The 21,190-nt window shown below is 34.5% G+C and overlaps 4 protein-coding genes across 5 annotated transcripts; 3 read left to right on the top strand and 1 right to left on the bottom strand.

The window, feature by feature from the left end:
* The first annotated feature begins 1,059 nt into the window (after positions 1–1,059).
* On the top strand, positions 1,060–7,209 carry LOC120261062 (histone deacetylase 1-like). The gene is given in 8 exon segments (XM_039268735.1): positions 1,060–1,674; positions 2,065–2,505; positions 3,523–3,753; positions 6,064–6,155; positions 6,229–6,301; positions 6,867–6,938; positions 7,031–7,093; positions 7,095–7,209. Coding segments are annotated over 8 exon segments (1,554 nt in total). The 5' UTR covers positions 1,060–1,140; the 3' UTR covers positions 7,143–7,209.
* A 123-nt stretch (positions 7,210–7,332) lies between these two features.
* LOC120261066 lies at positions 7,333–10,725 on the bottom strand. Of its 2 annotated transcripts, XM_039268738.1 has the most exons (9): positions 10,448–10,725; positions 10,270–10,357; positions 9,454–9,567; positions 8,842–8,924; positions 8,466–8,580; positions 8,124–8,212; positions 7,868–7,936; positions 7,679–7,772; positions 7,333–7,558 (listed from the first exon to the last, which is right to left on the bottom strand). In XM_039268738.1, the coding sequence occupies exons 1-9, from the start codon at positions 10,699–10,701 to the stop codon at positions 7,448–7,450; spliced, it is 1,017 nt and encodes a 338-aa protein (XP_039124672.1). In that variant the 5' UTR covers positions 10,702–10,725; the 3' UTR covers positions 7,333–7,447. The 2 variants fall into 2 exon arrangements, 1 of the variants encoding a protein (XP_039124672.1); XR_005536545.1 differs by lacking the exon at positions 7,333–7,558 and having other exon boundaries at positions 7,720–7,772; positions 7,868–7,934; positions 8,121–8,212.
* Positions 10,726–10,871: 146 nt separating this feature from the next.
* LOC120261064 (polynucleotide 5'-hydroxyl-kinase NOL9) lies at positions 10,872–14,493 on the top strand. The gene is made up of 9 exons (XM_039268736.1): positions 10,872–11,119; positions 11,198–11,295; positions 11,391–11,424; positions 11,512–11,666; positions 11,763–11,946; positions 12,884–13,064; positions 13,269–13,374; positions 14,011–14,138; positions 14,269–14,493. Exons 1-9 carry the CDS (start codon positions 10,932–10,934, stop codon positions 14,335–14,337), a joined length of 1,143 nt encoding a protein of 380 aa, XP_039124670.1. The 5' UTR covers positions 10,872–10,931; the 3' UTR covers positions 14,338–14,493.
* An 821-nt stretch (positions 14,494–15,314) lies between these two features.
* LOC120261065 (serine/threonine-protein phosphatase PP2A-1 catalytic subunit-like) lies at positions 15,315–20,874 on the top strand. The gene is made up of 6 exons (XM_039268737.1): positions 15,315–15,733; positions 16,417–16,531; positions 17,465–17,573; positions 17,664–17,741; positions 19,977–20,168; positions 20,451–20,874. The coding sequence occupies exons 1-6, from the start codon at positions 15,478–15,480 to the stop codon at positions 20,622–20,624; spliced, it is 924 nt and encodes a 307-aa protein (XP_039124671.1). The 5' UTR covers positions 15,315–15,477; the 3' UTR covers positions 20,625–20,874.
* The last annotated feature ends 316 nt before the right edge of the window (positions 20,875–21,190 follow it).

Raw genomic sequence — 21,190 nt, 5'->3', positions numbered from 1 at the left:
AGTTTTATACTATTATTTAAAAAATATAAAAAAATATTTGATAAATCTCTAATTAATTTAAAATCTTCATTTAAAATGTTAGGTTATTTTCTATTAATTACATAAATAAAAAGCCATTAATGATATGGCTAGTTGACTTGGTAAAGAACAAATTTTCTATTTGTTATAATAGTTACAATTTTGTCTGATTATTATATTATCATGTAAAAATTGCCATAAATTATGAACAAAATAGAATCCCCTGTTATCAAGTGGACAAATCAATGACAAGGAAATATATATATAAAAAAACTTTTAAACCGTCTAAATTGAACTACTCAAGGACACCAAATTTTCAAATAATCAAACTAAACACAAGGTCATTTTTCAACAATATTTAATATATCAAGTAATTTATATTTTTGTTGAAAATATTATTCTATTTGTATATCATTTGTATATTATTTTAATTACACAATAAAATAATAGTTCCAAAAAATCTAGCTCAACATTTAGACTTATTTTTTTTATAATAAAAATCACTTTTGTGTTGAATTACTTTTTCTCTTGTGAAAATATTTCTACAAAAGATTTTTTCTATTAGTAAACAAATTTTCAACATATTTTAATTACACAATGAAAAAGTAATTTGGCCCATTTTGTAAATAAAAACATTTTTGCCTGGAATTATTATTTTCCAAAAAAATATTCATGCAAAAAAAATCTATATTTTACATAACCAAACTAAACCACCCAAAATAATTTTTAATTCATGTTGGTATTTTTCTTTGGTAATAACAAGTTGAGTTAGGAATTGGAAGACTGAAAATTATTTTGGAGTGAAATTTTTATTTAAAATTTATTCAATTTTAATATAATTACTTTATAATAAATTTTAAATTTATAATAATCATTACTATTATAATTTTACAAAAAAATAATTATTAAATATATTTCACAACCATATAAAACTCTTTCTAAATTTAAAAATATATTAAAAAAAGAAGAAGAAAAAAAAAGACAAATTTCTCAATAAAAACCAAATTTCGAGCCTTTTCTCGTAATTTCTCACGAGTTCTCTCAAAAACACTCACAAGTATCTCTCTCTTCTCATTCTTCGTCTCCACAGCCCATACTCCTCCGGCGCGGCGCTCATCACCGATGATGGACGGCTCCGGCAACTCTCTGGCCACGGCGGCGTGCTCCGACGGCACGAAGCGCCGGGTGTGCTACTTCTACGACTCCGAGGTCGGCAACTACTACTATGGCCAAGGCCACCCCATGAAACCCCATCGGATCCGCATGACCCACGCCCTCCTCGCCCACTACGGCCTTCTACAGAACCTTCAGGTCTACAAGCCCAACCCTGCACGCGAGCGTGACCTTTGCCGCTTCCATGCCGACGATTACGTCTCCTTCCTCCGCACCGTCACGCCGGAGACGCAGCAGGACCAGATCCGTTCACTCAAGCGCTTCAACGTCGGTGAGGATTGCCCTGTTTTTGATGGCCTTTACTCCTTCTGTCAGACCTACGCCGGTGGTTCCGTCGGCGGCGCTGTCAAGCTTAACCATGGCCATGACATCGCCATCAACTGGGCTGGCGGTTTGCATCATGCGAAGAAGTGCGAGGCCTCTGGCTTCTGCTATGTGAATGATATCGTTCTTGCCATTCTAGAGTTGCTCAAGAAGCACGAGGTTTGGTTTTAATTGCTTTAATTTTATTGGAATTTTGTGCTTTATATCTAATTTTTATGCGAGTTTTCAATGGGCTCTGGTTAGTTTTAGGCAAAAGTGATGTTTTTGTGTTTTTTGTCCCTTTGATTGTGTTATTGTAACTTTCAGGCTTGAATTGCTGCTGATTGTGCCCTCTGTTCATCCGCGTCGAGCTTATTTCTTATGCGCATGATTAACTATTTGTCCTGATTTTTCGTTTTGGAGATTTATGTCTAATTGTATGGGCATGGTTAGGTTTTGTCTATAGACATGGTGTTTTTTTTGGGTGTGTTTTTGTTTACAAATTATATTTATTGTGATTTTTAGGGCTTGAATTGGTACTAATTTGTGTCTCTGTTCGTTCACTCTCAGCGTGTTCTTTATGTGGATATTGATATCCACCATGGGGATGGTGTAGAAGAAGCCTTCTACACAACTGATAGAGTGATGACTGTGTCGTTCCACAAGTTTGGTGATTATTTCCCTGGGACTGGGGATATACGCGATGTTGGATATGGGAAAGGGAAATACTACTCGTTAAATGTTCCTCTGGATGATGGGATTGATGATGAGAGCTACCAGTCTTTGTTCAAGCCCCTCATAGGAAAGGTTATGGAGGTTTTCCGGCCTGGTGCTGTGGTGCTTCAGTGTGGTGCGGATTCCTTGTCAGGGGACCGATTGGGTTGTTTCAATCTTTCCATCAAAGGTCATGCTGAGTGTGTAAGGTATATGAGATCCTTCAATGTGCCTTTGTTGCTGCTAGGGGGTGGTGGGTATACCATCCGTAATGTTGCTCGTTGTTGGTGCTATGAGGTATTTTCCATTCCACTTATACCTTGTAAGGGTGCTCAAGATTCTTATTAAATAACATCTTTTCTGTCTTTTGTATACCTAGGTTTATTGACACTGCATTCATCAATAAGAAGATGCATAAAATGTGAAGCAATTGAATTTTGCTTGTTTCATGTCTTGAGGGCTTCAAATAAGGATAACTTTTTGTGCTAGTAAAATTAAAATTTATTGCTCTTAACTGTTCAATTAGGTATTTTCCATTGCACTTTTGCCTTGTAAGGCGGCTCAAGATTCTTATACAATAACATCCTTTCTGTCTTTTGTATGTGTAGGTTTATTGACACTGCATTCATCAATAATAAGATGCATAAAAATGTGAAGCAATTGAATTTTGCTTGTTTTATGTTTGGGCCTCTCAAATAAGGATAACTTTCTGTGCTAGTAAGATTAAAATTTATTGCTTTTAACTGTTCAATTAGGTATTTTCCATTCTACTTATACCTTGTAAGGCCGCTCAAGATTCTTATACAATAACATCTTTTCTGTCTTTTGCATGGATTGGTTTATTGACATTGTATTCATCAATAATAAGATGCATAAAAATGTGAAGCAATTGTATTTTGCTTGTTTTATGTTTCAAGGGCTTCAAATATGGATCACTTTCTGTGCTAGTAAAATTAGAATTTATTGCTCTTAACTGTTCAATTAGGCGACACATCTTTTTGAAGTTAGTTGTTGAAGTATCTCATTTTTCTCCAACTTGCCAATTTTTAGAATGAACTTAAACTTGCGTATACAGAAAGACTTGCACATCAAAATGTGAACTTTTATATTTGTAAGGAAAGGGCTTTGTAATGCTTACCTCGAGATGTTGTTGCCACTAAAAGTAAAGTTCTTGCTCAATAGCTTTTTCACCTCATTCATCTTCAGCAGTTTCTTGTAGTATTTTTTTCATCGTATTTGTTCAAGTCAAAGCTATTACCTGAATTGCAACTCATTCTTTTACCTAATTTGTTTATTTCTTTCCTTTGAGAGCAGACTGGAGTTGCACTTGGCGTGGAACTCGATGACAAGATGCCTCAACATGAATATTTTGAATACTTTGGGCCAGATTATACACTTCATGTGGCGCCAAGTAACATGGAGAATAAAAATTCTCGTCAACTACTGGATGATATAAGATCAAAGCTTTTAGATAATCTTTCCAAGCTTCGGCATGCCCCTAGTGTCCAATTTCAGGAACGTCCCCCTGAAACAGAATTCCCAGAGGTATTTTTCCTCTATTATTTAATTAGCAACTAATGCAATTTTGTGTATGAGCTTTTCTCAACAATTCATTTGTCGTATTCATGGAGCATATTTTGGTATAATTTCTGGAAACATTAATTGTTTTCCTGGAGGAAATCAGTATGCACTATGGCTCCCTGTTGTCAGTTTTACATGTTATTGTCATCAAGAAACTTTAGTCAGCGCCCAGCTGCCTTCAGTGGACGTTATGTCCTAATTTAGTGAAATAACTGTTTTAAAAATCAAAACCTGAAATATTAATCTGTTGAGTTATCAATATTTTGAGATCACACCTTATTTTGGCCAATTAAATTGCATGTAATCTTGCACCTTGCTAGTTTTATTTAATTCATCATTAAGAAAAAAAGGTTAGTACCTTGAAATATCAAGATAAGTGTCGCTTCTATAGATTCCAAAGAGCCTTATTGTCTATGAGATTATAACTTAATGGTTTCCCCAGTGTAATTAAAAGTGTTAGGTGCCGTTGAAGCGAGGAGAATGTAAATCGCCTGAGGCTCAAAGTGCCAACCTAGGTGCTCACCTAAGCTACATGAAGTGCTATTTAAAAAAATATAGTAAAAAATATAGAAAACAACATTGAAATTGCATAAGATTGAACGTAAGTTAATATAATAATTATCTATTAAAATATTGAAGATCCAAAATAAAAACTTAAACATAAAACCACAAAAGACAATCTAAACTTTCAAATTTAGTATGCATGACCTAATTTAGAATCTTAATTATAATATAGTCATCATCTAACACTATTAGGCCATCTTCCTTATCATTTAGGCTATTGTTTCCCTCATCACTAGATTTAAAATTCTTAATTTCTTCATTTGATTCATAGGAATCAAATTCTTCCATAATTCTTCCTCTAGAACTAGAGCTTGAACCATTGTCTATTGATCCCACTCTTGATCTAGTGCATATATACATAAATTGGTTTTGAAAGTAGAACTCATTCTCATTTAAACTTCCTTATCTTTCATGTAAAATCTCTTTCTTTATTTTATTCTCTCCTAAAAAGTCTCTCCATATTCCAAAAAGTTGCTTTAATTTGTTTTGAAAAAATAGAAAACCTCTCTTCTTAGTTGTTATGTTTTCCAAGTATGATTGTTTATATTTCCTAAAAAGCATTTATTACTTTATAATATAATATAGTTTCCTAAAAAGCATTTAAGAAATATAAAAAAGAGAAAACTAACAAAAACAACGCTTTTCTTGCTTTTTTTTCGACTTGTGCCTGGCCTGAAGCGCTCGTTGAGGCAACACTTCTTTGATGGCACTTCACCTAGAGGATTATGACGAGTTATAGCCTCGCCTGGGTGATTTTTGCGCTTTTAATAACACTGAGTTTCCCTAATTGTATGTCTGAGACAACACCCCCTTTGTTTCGAACTCTAAGTAGGCATTTGATGTGCATGACCAACTTAGTAACAGCCCGAATTTTATTTATAAACCTTGCATGTTTCTGAAAATTTTATCATTCTTCTCAGCTCTTGCTGATCTTTGACAACATACAAATTCATCATTTGGGTTGGTATGGAGATTATCTTGAAAGGTTGACGAATCATCTATAGTGTGATGGTATATGATTTATTTTGTATGTGGCATACGATTTGCATGTTTGACATGTGTCTTCCGCATACTAGAGTTGTGGAGTTTTGGGGGTTATCTGCTGCCTCCCTAAACCAGAATGATTTGGTTGTTAAGAACTTCTAGTGTAGTACTTCATTCTCCATGCCATTCGGCATTTGTTTCTGAGTTGCAAAGATCACAGCTTAAAGATAATAGCTAGTTTAAAGACAATAGCCAAGCTGCCAGCTGCTTTTTTAATTCTCACAACTCCTAGAAATTCAAGTCACAGAATGTGTGAGACAGAAATTTATTTAGATGAACACTATGGATTGTTGTACATGAGGAATGATTTACAGGAGAAAAATTGAGGAGTTACTGTTTTATCCACTATTGATGCAACTCCCAGGACATACATGGAATCCTTATTTGGACAGCCTACATTGTTGCAAAGTCGGTCACTTTTTCCCCCAGAAATAACTATCATGAGCTAAATTTGCTCATAATATGCAATGCAGACCTTAATATTCTTTTTATGTTTCATTAACTTAACATAATTTCTTGGGGAATGATGACAAGGAATAAATTCAATAAAATCTGAAATTTCATCTCTCTGACACTTCTCATGGCAATGTAAACATTAACTTTACTTATCAGATCAATGTCAGCAGGGTGAACAATTTCTTATCTTCAAGCTTGTTTCATATCCAGGCTGATGAGGATCAAGAGGATCCAGATGAAAGGCATGATCCTGATTCTGATATGGATGTGGATGACCCTAAGCTTCCAGATGAACCATCACGGTACTATGATGTGCCCTCCTCTGTTTTGGCCATTAGTTATATGCCTGCTTCTGATATGCTCTTTTTGTTACAGCAAAACTCCATCTACCAGTATCCAGAACATAAGAATCAAGAAGGAAGTTGGTGAAAATGAGCTAAAAGAGCAGGTATGCCAGTGTCCCACGTTTTTTTCCTTTATATTGGGTAAAACTCAATTCCATTGCATTGAACTTGAGTATGTAATGCTCATGTATATGATTAGACACTTCATTTGCAGTCTGCAGTTTATCACTTTATTTTTTGGAATTTATCTTTTAGAACTAGGAAGCCTTTAAATCATCCCGGCTGTTTGATCTTCATGTTCTGATATCATTAAGATATTTAATGGCATGTCACTTAGAAAGCTCCAGTGCAATGTTTCTACTAATTAGAACACTTTGCTATGATTAATAAACACTGCCATATGATTTTTCTGGAGCTGCAAGTCCCTGGGGCATTTTTTTTTTAAAATTTAATTTAATATATCATTATTTGACTATTTTCCATTATGTCACACTATTGATTAAAATAGGCCTTTCCAAACCAAACAAATTACTTACCATTTCCCTTTTAAACTTAATTTGATCAATTTTCTGCCCTGTAATTTGAGGATCTCACAAGTGAAGCAAATGATTCCATTTTGGCAGTATTGTGCTTCAGTAGTAAATGTTTTCTTTGTTTGTTATCATCCAGGATGCTCAAAAAGGGACTTCAGAACACATTAAAAATGGGGAGGTGATGACCGAGGAAATTCCTTCTGCCAAGGTGATCATACTTTATACAGTTGATGTTTGAAATTTTATTCAGAATCAATTTTTTTGAACCGTAATGATATTCATCTTATTATGATCTAGCAGGCTTCTGAAGCTGGACCAATGTCCATAGACGAATCAAACAACGTCAAAATGGAAGAAGATAATCCGAAACAAACTACCAGATGCACCTGTTTCCACATTTCCAAAATCCTGATGATGCAGGAAAGTAACTTAACATTATTCATTCTATCGACATCAACCGAAAATTAGAGAGCTGTGAACCGAATGATACAAGCCGCGCCATAAATGATGGCTCTCCATTCCTGGGTTTTATTGCTTGCCCGCGTTTTTTTGAAATAGCTAATGTATTGCCTGTGATGTTAATTATATATGTACTTAAAAGCTGAAAGGTCTATGAATTTATTAACAAACATTGGTTTCATTTAATACAATGTTGTAAACTTGAGAAAGTATCATGTTGCACAATCTTATTGTTACATAAATTTGTATCATCTGAATTCACCTGGAAATGACTTTCATGAATTTGTTCAGTGAGTTGAAAATTCCAATTGCTCTGCTGAAAAAGGAAGGCTCTTTGTCTGATTCTTCAGTCACTCCACCAAATATCAGCTATCAATTGAAACAAATTTGTTTAGGAATGGCGATGAAAAATGTGTTTAAATTTCTAATGTAGTTTCAAAGCAGTTATCAAATGCACAGCATATAAAAACTAGCATGTCGAGAACAGACCTCGAGTTCTGTAGCATCAGGGCGGCTAGGCAATTCTTTGGCAAGCCGATATCTGTTGGGGCGGTTCTCATCATCGTAGAACACTTTCCACATGCTGCAAAGGGATATTGTTAAGTCTTCTTCCATTTATTTAATGAAAGATTAAGTACTGAAAATTGGAAAACGGCGATAACATTCTTTCTCGCTCACCCTGGATAGCATCTAAAGATTGCACCTGATGGCATCGGTCGCATTGAATAAACAACATTAAAACGTGCTGCATCAACAGAAGATATGATCATTCAAAGAAAGAAAAAAAGAGGAATGAGATTAATATAAATACATGCAAGTGAAGGTTAGATCCATACTGTAATGCCTCTCTCTATTTAAGAATATCAAAATTATCAACATGGTTGTAATCTAGAAATCTAATAGAAAATGCTGTGGGGAGTGAATATTTTACCTTAAAAAATATCTGCGCAATTTGCGAACATTGAAACCAACTCCGACATCTTCACTGACAAGCCGAGGGTTCCACATGATGAGAGGTCTCGGCTAGCAACATAATAACCATGAATTATGTATGTATCAGGTCATGGGCCGAATTCTACAGAAATAGGCATACTAACAAAAAAGGCTGCAGTTTCTAAAAGTAATCTAATTGATGCTGTTGATCACATAGATTGAATTTTCAAAATGATAGAACTGTTTGAAACTTTGTAGAGGATATAATAAATTCTCAGAGGTCAACAAAATGCTGCTGTAGACAATGCTTTTGATATACTTCTGCAGAAAAGAAACAACATACTGGATCATCAGATAGTTGAGAAGCGATACGTTCAACATACTCCAACATCTGATAATCAGGAACAACCATAACAACAGCTTCATCTTCATCTTGTACAGGTTTCCGGTCACTTAAGCTGCAAAAGAAAAGGATAATATTCTTTTAGACATCAAATACCAGCAAAGTCACTTTAGTCACAACATTTAGTTGAATTGATTTCACTAACCAAACTAGTTAATAAAATCTCAATTCCAAGTTTGTGATTTCTAGACATGTGACAATTGGAAAAATTAACTAGTCCCATGCTGACAACTGAGAATTATAGTATAGTTAGACAATCAGAAAAGTTTGAATTACATGTTGTTCAATTCAAAAGAAAGACGAAGTAATCAGGCACCTGGAAAATCCAAAAGCCGCATCTTTCCATTGATACTCCAAAAGAGCAGCTGCTCCAGCATCGGGAAATATTGCTTTCACTTTCTAAATGTCAAGTGAAAAATATGAAAGAAAGGATAGAAATAACTATCATTAACTTAGCAAATATATGACATTCATAAATTATAGCTTCATATTGTACAAATGAGGTGAGATTCTTTGATATTTTTACAGAAAAGAATTATAAATCAAATTAAAAAATAGGCATACATGAATTTGAAAGCAGTTTGATTGGTTATATATTATACATATCAAGCAAAATTTGTTTGTTCTTCGAGATAGTGCAACTCACATAATGCCTATCAAGGAATTAAAACTGTGAATTCTGATTTTATAACAATGAGAACATACATGCACATGATATACTAGTGTGAGCACAAACACAACATTCCTCATAATATAATTGGAAATATTTTTCTATATGGTACATTTATACCAATATCGGAAATATAATTATTCATAATGGCTTGTTCAGAACAGATGGGAAAAAGGACAGTCATAAACTAACTGATAATTTGAAAGGGGAAGGAAAATATACAATTACTAAATTATAACTAGTAGAGAACTCCTATACCTCCAATCCTGTTTCTTCTATAAGTGTCTCTATAAAAATCCTAGATAATTCCCATAGTTCGGCTTGAGCACCTTCAGCATCAAGAAACTGCAACTGAGGAATCAAAAGTTCCACCTGGAAGCCATAAATTCAGCAAAATTATCGCAAGAAGAAACAAATAATTCACATGCTGTATACAGATGTCACATGGAACTTCACAAAAGCCGTATGAATATCATCTACCAAAATTATAAACAAAAGGAAAACAACTCTTTCGATAAACTGGACATAGGCATCAATGTGAAGCATAATGCACAGCAAGAATAAATTCAGATGAGTCAAAAACTCCAATTTTAGCAGCAAAACAAATCAAATTCATGGCCCCTTTGTTCATGGTTGTATTTGTGTACAACTACAACAGCCAAAAAAAAGATAGTAAACAAAGAAGCAACTCATTCGATAAAATGGATATAAGAAACATTGTGCAGCAAACGGACAAGAAAAACCAATTCATTCAGATAAACCCAAGGCTAATTTCTTTTCTTAAGCAAATAAACAAACAAAACTCATGCATCATTACTTCAGAGTCGCAAACAAGTAAAATTACATCAGCGCAGACAAATCTTGCATAAACTAATGATAGAAGAGAACAATATGCAACGAATAATACTTGATAAAGATCATACAACATCGCCTACCAAAACAAAAGTTATATATATATAAACTTGTTTACAGGAAACGTTATACAAGAATCAGTTCAGGTGAGCAAAAGCTGAAATTTTTAGAACGCTAAACAATCAAACTCATGCATCCTTAGCAGTTAGTGAATAGAATTACAATGGATCGCATCCCTCCTGAAGATACGAAGGCAGCACTGGCCTGACCAGACTGCCGGATAGCACCAACCAAATCTGAAGGCAAATCCCTGCAAACAAACCACATAAACACAAAGACATACACATACGACCAAACATCAGCTACTATTTAGCAAAGCTCAAGAGATAAAGAAATGAACCTATCATCCTCCAAGTCTTCATCTTGAGGCTGTGGAGTTGCAGGTAAGTCAGCAATGGAAGTGTCTTCAGTGATGGAGTCTGGGCCATCATCGAATTTCTCAAATTTGGCACGAGTGGTGGGAAGTATGGCAGGAGAGAGGCGAGGGAAGCCATTGGGGAAGGAGAAGTAGTTCTTGCTGCCATTGATGAGCTTGTTTTGGTGATGGTGGTGGTGGTGGTGATAAGAGGTCAGGGATAGTGAGCAAGATGACATTTTTCTTGTTTCTTTTTTCTTTGATCTCTTTTTCTTCCTTTTTTTTAAAAAATAAAATAAATTATTTATTTATTTTTTTTTTATTTGCAGTTACACCCTTGTGAATTTGTGTATTTGATGTGTTTTTCTAAAGTTTTATATAAACCCTTGCAATATTTATAATTGCACACAAATCCAGGCCATTATCGGATCCAATAGCTTATCGTCGCCGGCTAATCTTCCAATATGTCATGCTAATGGGAGAGAACGACGGCGCTGGGTCGGCGCCGGTGATCATACCGCCTTCGTGGGAGGAGGCGGCGGAGTTCATCGCTCGAGAGGGAGACACAGCGCCGCCACCAATTGCTGTCGTCTGTGGCCCTAAGAACAGCGGCAAATCCACCTTCTCTCGATATCTCCTCAACACTCTTCTCTCACGGTTCATCCTCTTTCCCTCTTTTTCTTTACTGTTTATTTATCAAATTTTATAATTTGGGGAGTTGTTCTATGAATTTAGGTATAAAAAAGTTGGTTATTTGGACACTGATGTTGGACAACCCGAGTTCTTTTTGCCTGGATGTTTGTCAGTTCATATAATAGATGAACGCATATCAGGTTAGTCTTGTTTGTTTATGAATTTCTATCTTATATTCGAATTTGTTGAAAAAATTGAATCTTGGGTTCACTGGTTGGTTGTTTATTGTTTGTAGATTTGAGGAGTTGGAGTTTAAAATCACCAGACAGGCATGCTTTTTTCTGTGTGTTTTGTAACTTAATGAGTGAGAATCAACTGGGTTTTTGTGTGTGTTCATGTTGTTTTTCATGTTATAGGTGCTGTTTTTTCGGAGATGTTTCTTCAAAGAGGGATCCACAGGCTTATTTAGGACATGTTAGAGGCTTATATGACAATTTCCTTGGAGAGCATTATAAATTCTATGAGAAACAAGCATTGCCTCTAATTATTAACACACCTGGTTGGGTGAAAGGTATACTTTTATTTGTAAGTTTTGAAGCTTTTACCATTGTTATGTGTTTGATGTTGGAGCTTGTGTTACTCTTTGTTTTTTTTTTCTGTCTGCCAGGTACTGGTTATGATCTGTTGGTTGAGATGTTGAAGTACATTAGTCCCACCCATGTTGTGCAAGTACGCATCTCTGCTGAGAGTAAGAATCTTCCAAAAGGCGCATTTTGGTTGGATGGCGAACATTATGGATCCCTTCATTTGATAGACATCTATTCAGCACGCACAGATTTTTTTAATCAGTCGTGAGTATTTATTGCATTATATGTCTCACTAAGTCTATAGACTTCTTTACTTTGCCTGTTATTCTAGGAATCATGTAAGAGTATTTATGAGTTTGTTGTTTCCCCATGTGTTCAATTTGCAATATTTCACAGTTGGGGTCTTTGGAAATGACTGCAAATGTTGCGGCAGTGAAAAAAGCTCCTAATGTCTGCTAGCTTGCCTCACATTGTATTGGCTTTTACATCATGTTATGATTAGCGCATTGAATTTTAGCTTTGATGCATTATGTAGCTGTGATACTCTGATTCTTTCTTGATTATTTAGTGTAGTATATAGGTATACTGCTAGTCTCTGGCAAGGACTAAAGATGGATTGCAGTATACATGCTCAGCGCATTTGATATACGATATAAGTGTAGTTGACTTTGTTGCTCAGAAAAAGAAAATGACTTTAGGTGATGTAAAAAGTTGTTTCTGACGTAGTAAAAAGATGATGTTTTCTCTTGGATAAATTAACAATTTAATAAAATTTTATGGTGGAGTTCGGTAAAACTGAATGAATACTAACTAGAAACATTATCTTATGTGACAAAATTCTTCTTATTTTTAACAAGGCCTGTTAGAATTTATTGTTTGGCATCCATTCTTTCCACATTTGATCCTCTATGGTGTTTCTGGTTCTTCCCATAGCTTTATTCATGTTTTTCTAACTGTTTTGCTAGTCCTTCTCCTTTTCACTTTAACAGTGATACTGATCTTATATTCTAAAGGTAATAATAATTTTTAGTGGCACTATTAGTTCTATTTCAGTCCTCATTTAACTTCTTTCTGGTGTGATTTATCAAGTTTAACACTATTAAAAATGAAGCAAAGATTTTCTCCCTTGTATTTTTCCTTAGTAAATCGAACAAAATGATAATGTGTTACAGCACTATCTTGGCCTGAAAATTGATTGCAGGGTGTTAACTCGAAAGGATGCTGGCACCTTGCGTGATCGTCGCCTTTTTGAATACTTCAAACTTTGTTTTCCCAGTGATTTGGATATCAAAACAAACAAGGACCTTGCATATGCATTGGCTTCTCTTTGTCCCTATGAAGTTCCATTTTCCAGAATTAAAGTGAAGCACCTCCATTGTCAAGTGAGCCAATTATCCATCTTTTATTGTGGAGTATTTATTTATTTCTTGACCACATTTATTTTTTTCTTGCTTCCATTGTAATCAGATTTTAGATCTGTCATGGTTTATTGATACTTTGCTGCAAATGTTAATGTCTCTGCCTTAGGCTAGTTTTTTTCTTTCTTTCTTTCTTTCTTGTTCTTACTTGGGGGCATTGATTGTAAGGTTCCAAATAGCGAAGTCTTCCATAGTCTAAATGCGACAATTGTTGGCTTGGCGATTAATTCCGGAAAGCCTCCATCATCCTTCTCACAACAGTGTGTTGGACTTGGTATGAATACACTCCCATTTTCTATGAAGCCCTAAACAAGGGGTTGTCCTTTTCTTTTCCATTAATTCGAATTCTTTACTGTGATGCATGTTTCAATTAATCCAAGGTATAAAATTGTCATGAATATCTCTGTTTCTGATACCAATTGCACTAATTTAGTTGCTTGTGTCCATTATGTTGATGTTGCTGTTGTTGTCTCCGACCGAAAGAAGAAAGACAAGAAAGTTGCTCAAATTCCACAGATTTATTTGTTTTAAACTGTTGCACTCCTGCATGAAATTCTTGTCGGTCCAATGGTATTTCTTAGCATGTTTCAAGAAGAAGAATCCAATTATTCATACTCATCTTTTGGCATTCCAGTTGCAAAACTAGTTATCCATAACATTTGATAACAGCATCAAAGCATTTATTTATTCAATTTTTCAAAACACATATATTGACCAAAGAAGTTTATTTCATTTAATGTGTTCAACACCTTTTGTGATATTAGAAATATGCTAAACCTTACTCATTATTAAACGGACTTGGATTTCTCATTTTCCATTTTTGGTGCCATGCTTCTTTTTCTGTTGCAATTTAAACAAGTTCTCATTATTTTGTCATATGTCACATTAATATTATATTTGTTTTAATCAGGTATTGTGAGGGGTATAGACGTTAAAAACGATCGAATTTATGTTATCACACCTGTCCCTATACACAATCTGCAAAAGGTTGACCTTCTTCTGCAAGGTTTGATTGAAATCCCGACCGGTTTCTTGCAGGTAATAAATTTCTACGTTCTTTCGCTGTGCTTAACTTCATTATCGGCAAACTTGCAACTACACAATCATAGCACCTGTAAACCATTTCTAGATATAGTACGAAATTTCTCACTTTGATCATTTTTTTCAGGTTCGGCGATGTTTATCACCGTACATGGCCACAAATGTTCTGCACAAACTACCTGAGAAAGACGAATAGAATGTCGAATTTTTGATGTGGCAAGAAAAGAAGAAATTAAGCACTGTTGTTTCTTGATTTGAGTTCATCTGTTTGGAAAACTTAGATATCTGATCTTGTGAATTCTTTTTATTGGTTTTATGTTTTATTTGAAATGAAAATCAATTTTGTTGCTCACTCAATGCCTACTAAATGTGGAAATCTTATTCACAATTATGGAAATCACAGACAATGACAATTTTATCCTTTGATTGTCAATTTAATCAATGCAAGCTTCAAAAAAGTCCACCTTGTTGGACTATTGATTATTCTGAAAGTAGAAAAAAATAAAAATAAAAAAATCCATTTGTCATTCAAAGTTTGAATTTTCATCTTGTTTGCACACCCTTCAAACTCGGAATCAAATATAAACTCTTCTGAATATATATGTATGTAATTAATCTTGAAATTACATAAATATTCTTGGAAAATAATTAATGAAAAACATGTGAAATATCTTCTATATCATTTTACAAAACATACCTACAAATTATATATTTAGTCTATAATTTCTTTTTTTAGCATTTTGGATTATAATCATTGATAAAATAAATTTACAATGTACAAAACATACTCATTCATGCAATTATTATAGTTATTTTTCTATTAAAAGTATTTGAAATAATAGAAATCTCTAAACAAATTTTAATATATATACTAAAAGAGAAAAGTTTATTAACAAGTATTTATATTTATAAATATTTATTAAAATTTTGAATGAATAAAATAATAATTACCCTATTGCAGGTGGTTTATTTATGAAATTTCAAAAGAGTGAGTGTAAATTTATTCAGGAGTATGAAAGTAATTACAAACTTTAAAAGGGGTTATTTGTCAAAAACTTGAGGTATATATAATAATTAGTTAATTTTCTGGTGGTGTTTTTGAAAAAAAGCCCCTGAAAAAAAACTATTTACTCTTGGCCCAGTCTTCGGTCGCCTGGTGAAGAAGGGGCCATTTCTATTTCGATCTCTTCGCAAAGAAAAGAGAGAGAGAGAGAGAGAGAGATGAGGATGGGCTTCTTCGAGGCTTGAGATCAGCTCAAACCCTAGCCCAAAATCGAGATCTTTGCAACTCTAGCTTCAATTCAAGCCTTAGATCGAGCCGGCCGGCGGGGGAGCGATGCCGGCGACACATTCGGATCTGGACCGGCAGATCGAGCACCTCCGGGAGTGTAAGTACCTCCCTGAGGCCGAGGTGAAGGCCCTTTGTGAGCAGGCGAGGGCGATCTTGACGGAGGAGTGGAACGTCCAGCCTGTTCGTTGCCCTGTCACTGTGTGCGGCGACATCCATGGCCAGTTCCATGATCTCATCGAGCTCTTTCGTATCGGCGGCGATGCTCCGGATACCAACTATCTTTTCATGGGTGATTATGTTGGTTAGTAGATCTTTTCGATCTTTGGTTCTGTTTTCCATTTTAGTTTGATCTCTGAGATAAATTAAAGTTTTTTTAATTTGTTTAATTGAATTTTTTGAAATTGGAATGGCTATCATAAGAAATTGAAATTTTGGTTGTATTTTGTTGATTGCTTGATGCGGTCAGGCAAATTTATTTTGAAGTTGTTATTATATCTTTGTTAATCATCAATTTGCACTTGTAGATTTAGTTGGTATAAAAAATTATTTATATTCCTTCAATCCAGGAGTTTGGTTGGATTGTGATCTTGGTTGGTTCTTGTTAGTGCGGGATTTCCTAAATCCTTGAAAATTTTCTTTCTTTATCGTTTTGTCTTGGAAAACTCAGCAATCAAAATTCAAGAACTTTTGAATTCTGCCAATTGGCCGCATCATTTTATGAGTTTGTAGTTTCATGTGTTGTGGAAATGGAAAATTTTTTCATTTTGAGCTTTTGGGAAGAAATTTAGGTTATTGGAATCTATATGCCAATGCTGTTTTTAATTTACTACTGTCTAGAAGCTTATGTGGTTCTTGCAGATAATGGATGTTGTCGGCATTAACATCTCGAGTGGTTTGGTTGTATTTAAGTATTGGAATTTGCTGTTGTTATCCTTTATTTAGTATTTCAGCCTTTCAGTATTGTTTGTTGTTCTTTTTGTCCAGATCGCGGATACTATTCTGTGGAAACTGTCACACTTTTGGTGGCCCTGAAAGTTCGTTATAGGGAGAGGATTACAATTCTAAGAGGCAATCATGAGAGTCGCCAAATAACACAAGTGTAAGTAATCGCATCATTTCAGTTACTTTTCCGCAATGAGTATAATAGGCCATTTTTAGAGTATATAATGAATCTTGAAAATGACGTCATGTAATGGGATGCCTAGGAAGACTCTACTCTACTTGTTTATCTCCAGTAAGATTTAGAAATTAGGACCAGTAGATTGATTTTGGAACCACTAATATGGTAGGATATGAAAATCTTTTATTCATTACGGCAATTGATGAATGATAATACACACTGTTTATCTCCGGTAAGATTTAGAACCTAGGACCAGTAGATTGATTTTGGAACTGATGATGTAGTAGAACATGAGGTTAATCTTTTACACACTGCGGCAATTGCTGAATGATAATAGACAGTGTTGAATATTTTTTATCTGTTATTGCATTCTTTTCTTAAGCTCACTAGGTGTTGGGGTTATTATGGATGTTTGACTGTCTAGATATTGTGTTATCATTAAGGCCAAATTCTGCGTGTCCATAATTATAATCTTCTCTCCTTTAGGATCATATGCCAATGTTTACGGTTGGTATTCCTATAATGGATTTATTATAACTTCTTGCTTATGCTTTGCGGCATGCCGGCAATGTTCAAGTTAATAATCAAGAGTTAGGTTCCAACAATGAATTAATACTCACAATACAAAGGGACCGGTAAATTTGTTCAAGGTTTTTTTTTTCCTGATTCAATCTGTACTGTAACTTTTTATGGGAACTTGATAGAAGGCTTTTGTGTTATTGCACTTTTATAGACTTTTGAATAATCTTTTTCCACTTTTATTGTAAAATAGACAATGTTAAAATGAATGATTGACTATATTGGAAGCTTCTGATCCTCAGAAGAGGATTAAAGGAGCTTTCTTTTATATTATTATGTTGGCATCTTATATTGGTTTTTCATATTTGCTAATACACAGCTTGCTGATTTCAGATATGGTTTCTATGATGAATGCTTAAGAAAATATGGCAATGCAAATGTGTGGAAGTATTTCACTGACCTTTTTGATTATTTACCCCTTACAGCTCTTGTTGAAAATCAGGTTAGTGACTGAAATTTATGTGAGCCTTCAATTTTTGCCTTAAATGCTAACCTGATTGAACTTGGAAAACTATGCTATTGTACATTGTAGGTATTTTGCCTGCACGGTGGTCTCTCTCCATCCCTGGATACATTAGATAATATTCGTGCACTTGACCGTATACAGGAGGTATTGTATTTTATTATTGATAAATTTTGCTTCTTTATAGCTAGGTAAATGAGTGGTAGATCACAATTAAAAAATCATGGCTATTTCTGCAATATTGTTTCATACTGCTATTGCCGTCAACATTCATACAGTATTAGGGAATTTTGGGAATCTAATATTATTTGAAGGTCCATTCATGAGAAGAATCTCATTGGTAGAGTGCTATTGTCCTGTATGCATTGTCCGTAGTTGGCTCATATTTCTTATTCACCTTTTATTAATCTGTCATTTTGTATCTAGTTCATTCTTTTTTAACTCAAATCTTTCATCATTATTTGCTATCATGCATCATGCATCCCCTCATGTTTTGTGCATATGTGCATGCGTTCACATGTGCAATTTTCTTTTGTTAATCATATAGGCGTGTAATGTGCCAAGAGGCAATTGCTTACCTAAAGTTCTTTGATTATGCATCTGTGTGTCAAATATTATTTTTTAAATTTTATTTACTTAAAATAAAAGGATTTATGTCATGGGGATGAAAGGGATTTATTTTTCTTTGCAAATAGTTGGTTTTGATAAGTTCTATAAAATTTGAGAGTTGGTACATTCGAATGTTTGAACTAGTACTTTAAGGAAAGGGGAGGTATTTTAGCCAAGAGCAATGAAGTCATTTGGATTTTGAGAGAAATCAATTTTATGTTTAGTATGCCATTTGTTCTTATGAGTTTTATTGTTATTTGTGTTTCATTTTATTAGTCTGCTATATATTGTTTAAATTAGAAAGAAGTTAATGTCCATAAGTCGGAAAATGCTGGGTTTTTTGCAGTGTACTATAGATGAGGCAATCCTCATTACCAATTTAACCATGACTAATATGCCCTATTTGGTAAGTTTGGCCATCAATAGAATATTTTACACTGCTTGGAGGCAGGAGCCCTATTTCAGTATTACCTAAGTTGGTAACTTCTGTATGATAATCTAGGTTGTGAGTTTTGGTTGACTAAAAGGACACCCGAGTGTTCGGTTAAGTTGGTCACCGTCTAACCTTGTTATTTATGAACTACAAATTGTGACTATTTGTTTATTTATTCTCTAGTCTCCCAGGGAAAAAAATGTTATAGATCTTCTCTAATCATTGGAGATCTGCCAAAACACTTTTTGATCTTCATTTGAATATCTCTGAATTGTTGAATTCTAGCTCTGAACTCTGGTTCTAATTCATGGTATCCTTCTGGCCACAGTTTAAGAGTTTAAGTGGTGCTCATTGCCATTAGGATAGAGTAGGACATAATGGAATTCTGGCATTGGCATAGCTAAAGTTGGGGAAGTTATGGATGCCATTTGTATTAGCTGGTTCATTTGCCTTTTGCAACTGGCATGACTTCCTGCTCATTGCATTGATTCACCTTCATACGAATACTAATTGTGATTGGAAAGTAAAGTGGCAGATAAATTTGACAAATTGACGTTTGCTGTTTTCTTATATATATCCTTTCATGTGTGCAATATGTGCATATTTTATTGAATACTAATTTTTTAAAGACAGTTACTTGGATCGATTCATCATTGACGTGGTTGATATTCAATCTATGTTCTGCGTGAACTGAATCAAACTCATATATATACATTTGACTTTTCAATCAAAGAATTTAATACTATAACTAAGCATGTATATAATTGTTATGGATTTGTTTTAAGTGGGAGAATTGTCTGAGAAACCCATAGTCTGTGCATGCTTTTGAAATCCATTTAAGCAGTAGTTGAAAGGAAACCCATGGTTGAGACAAATTATGTTTTGAACAATGGGTGGCAATAGATGGGAGACCAATATGCTTGGGGAAGGAATAAGTTGGAATTAGAAGTATTCTGATTGATTTGTGATTTTGTTTCTTTAAACACATTATATGTTATTATTTCTTTTCATATACATATTCAAAAGTCTAAAAAATAATGCTAGAGAGAAATCTGGCATATATGTGAGCTCAGAACATTCGTTTCTGATTGATATGTTATTAAGATATGGAGTCCTTTACTCTGACATAATTACATTCGTGTATTGGTGGGTATGGGATTCTTGATTTCGTCATGCTAAATATTTTTGCTACAACTGAAATGACAAAGGTAAACATGATGCTGTCATATTCTTCCTGATTATAGGAGGCCTTGTTTGTATTCCTGGTATTGTGTCCTATTGATGTCCTTTTCTCATGTTTGTAAACCTTATTTTGGTGGATTCAACTATTATTATTATAGGTCCCTCATGAAGGACCCATGTGCGATCTTCTTTGGTCTGATCCTGATGATCGTTGTGGATGGGGAATATCACCAAGAGGAGCAGGCTACACATTTGGGCAAGATATTGCCCAAAATTTTAATCACACAAACGGCCTTACTCTTGTGGCTAGAGCTCACCAACTTGTTATGGAAGGTTTTAATTGGTGTCAGGTGGGTTCTTGAAGGTCTTGCAGTTAATCTCTTTGCATAGATTTCATTAAATACCTTAGTTTTGCATTACTTGCATGCTTCCTTGAAGTAAATGCATTTGATAGGCCTAATCATACTATAAATATTCATTAAGAAGGAACTTCACCGAAATTTGTGAATTTCAAAGTGCCCATCCTACAATTTTTATTCTTAGTTCCGGCAACAATCTGAAGTTGTTAATAGATCTTTCGGTTGTTTATAATGATTCTAAACCATTTTGTGGTTATCACTTCTATGTTGCAGGATAGGAATGTTGTGACCGTATTTAGCGCACCAAACTACTGTTACCGCTGTGGCAACATGGCGGCGATTCTGGAAATCGGGGAGAACATGGATCAAAACTTCCTCCAGTTCGATCCGGCCCCAAGGCAGGTCGAGCCAGACACTACTCGGAAGACACCCGACTATTTTTTGTAATCTGTTACCGACAAGTGTTGGCAATGGTGCTTGTTTATTACAGAGTGCTCTATTGTTTTGTCTTAGTAAAAAAGAGTAGTTTTGTTATGTGGAGAGATCATTCTTTTGTTGGGAGATTTCATAACTGCTGCTACTGATGTTTTCCATTACCCTTTTCTTTATCATCATATGAACTCTCCAAGAGCTCTTCTTGTGACTTCGGTTTTTCCCTTGTGCAAAAAAAGGAAAATCAGAAATCAGCATTGGCAATTGATGTTTGGAATGCTTGGGACCCTGGCATTGAAAATTTTTTCTAACCTTTACTGTTAGAGTCTTGTTTGCATTGTTCTTTATTCTAATGAGTAATTGTTTGGTTTAAACCCCAAATATCAAATGCAGTAATCTTTTTTGTGCTTATCACCATGCTTTGCTTTTCTTTTCTTTTTATATCATATATATCATGGTTTAGTTGAAGAAAGAGTTAGGCATGCACCACAACTTAGAAGCATTCTGAACTTTAATTATCAGTATGTCTTATCAATTATTCTTCCACAAATGAAAGCAGCTCATAATTATCATTCTAACAT

The sequence above is a fragment of the Dioscorea cayenensis genome, chromosome 5 (genome assembly GCF_009730915.1).
Source record: "Dioscorea cayenensis subsp. rotundata cultivar TDr96_F1 chromosome 5, TDr96_F1_v2_PseudoChromosome.rev07_lg8_w22 25.fasta, whole genome shotgun sequence".
NCBI classification, from domain to species: domain Eukaryota; kingdom Viridiplantae; phylum Streptophyta; class Magnoliopsida; order Dioscoreales; family Dioscoreaceae; genus Dioscorea; species Dioscorea cayenensis.
Note: the sequence above shows the minus strand (reverse complement) of the source record. Positions and strands in the feature narration are given on the sequence as shown.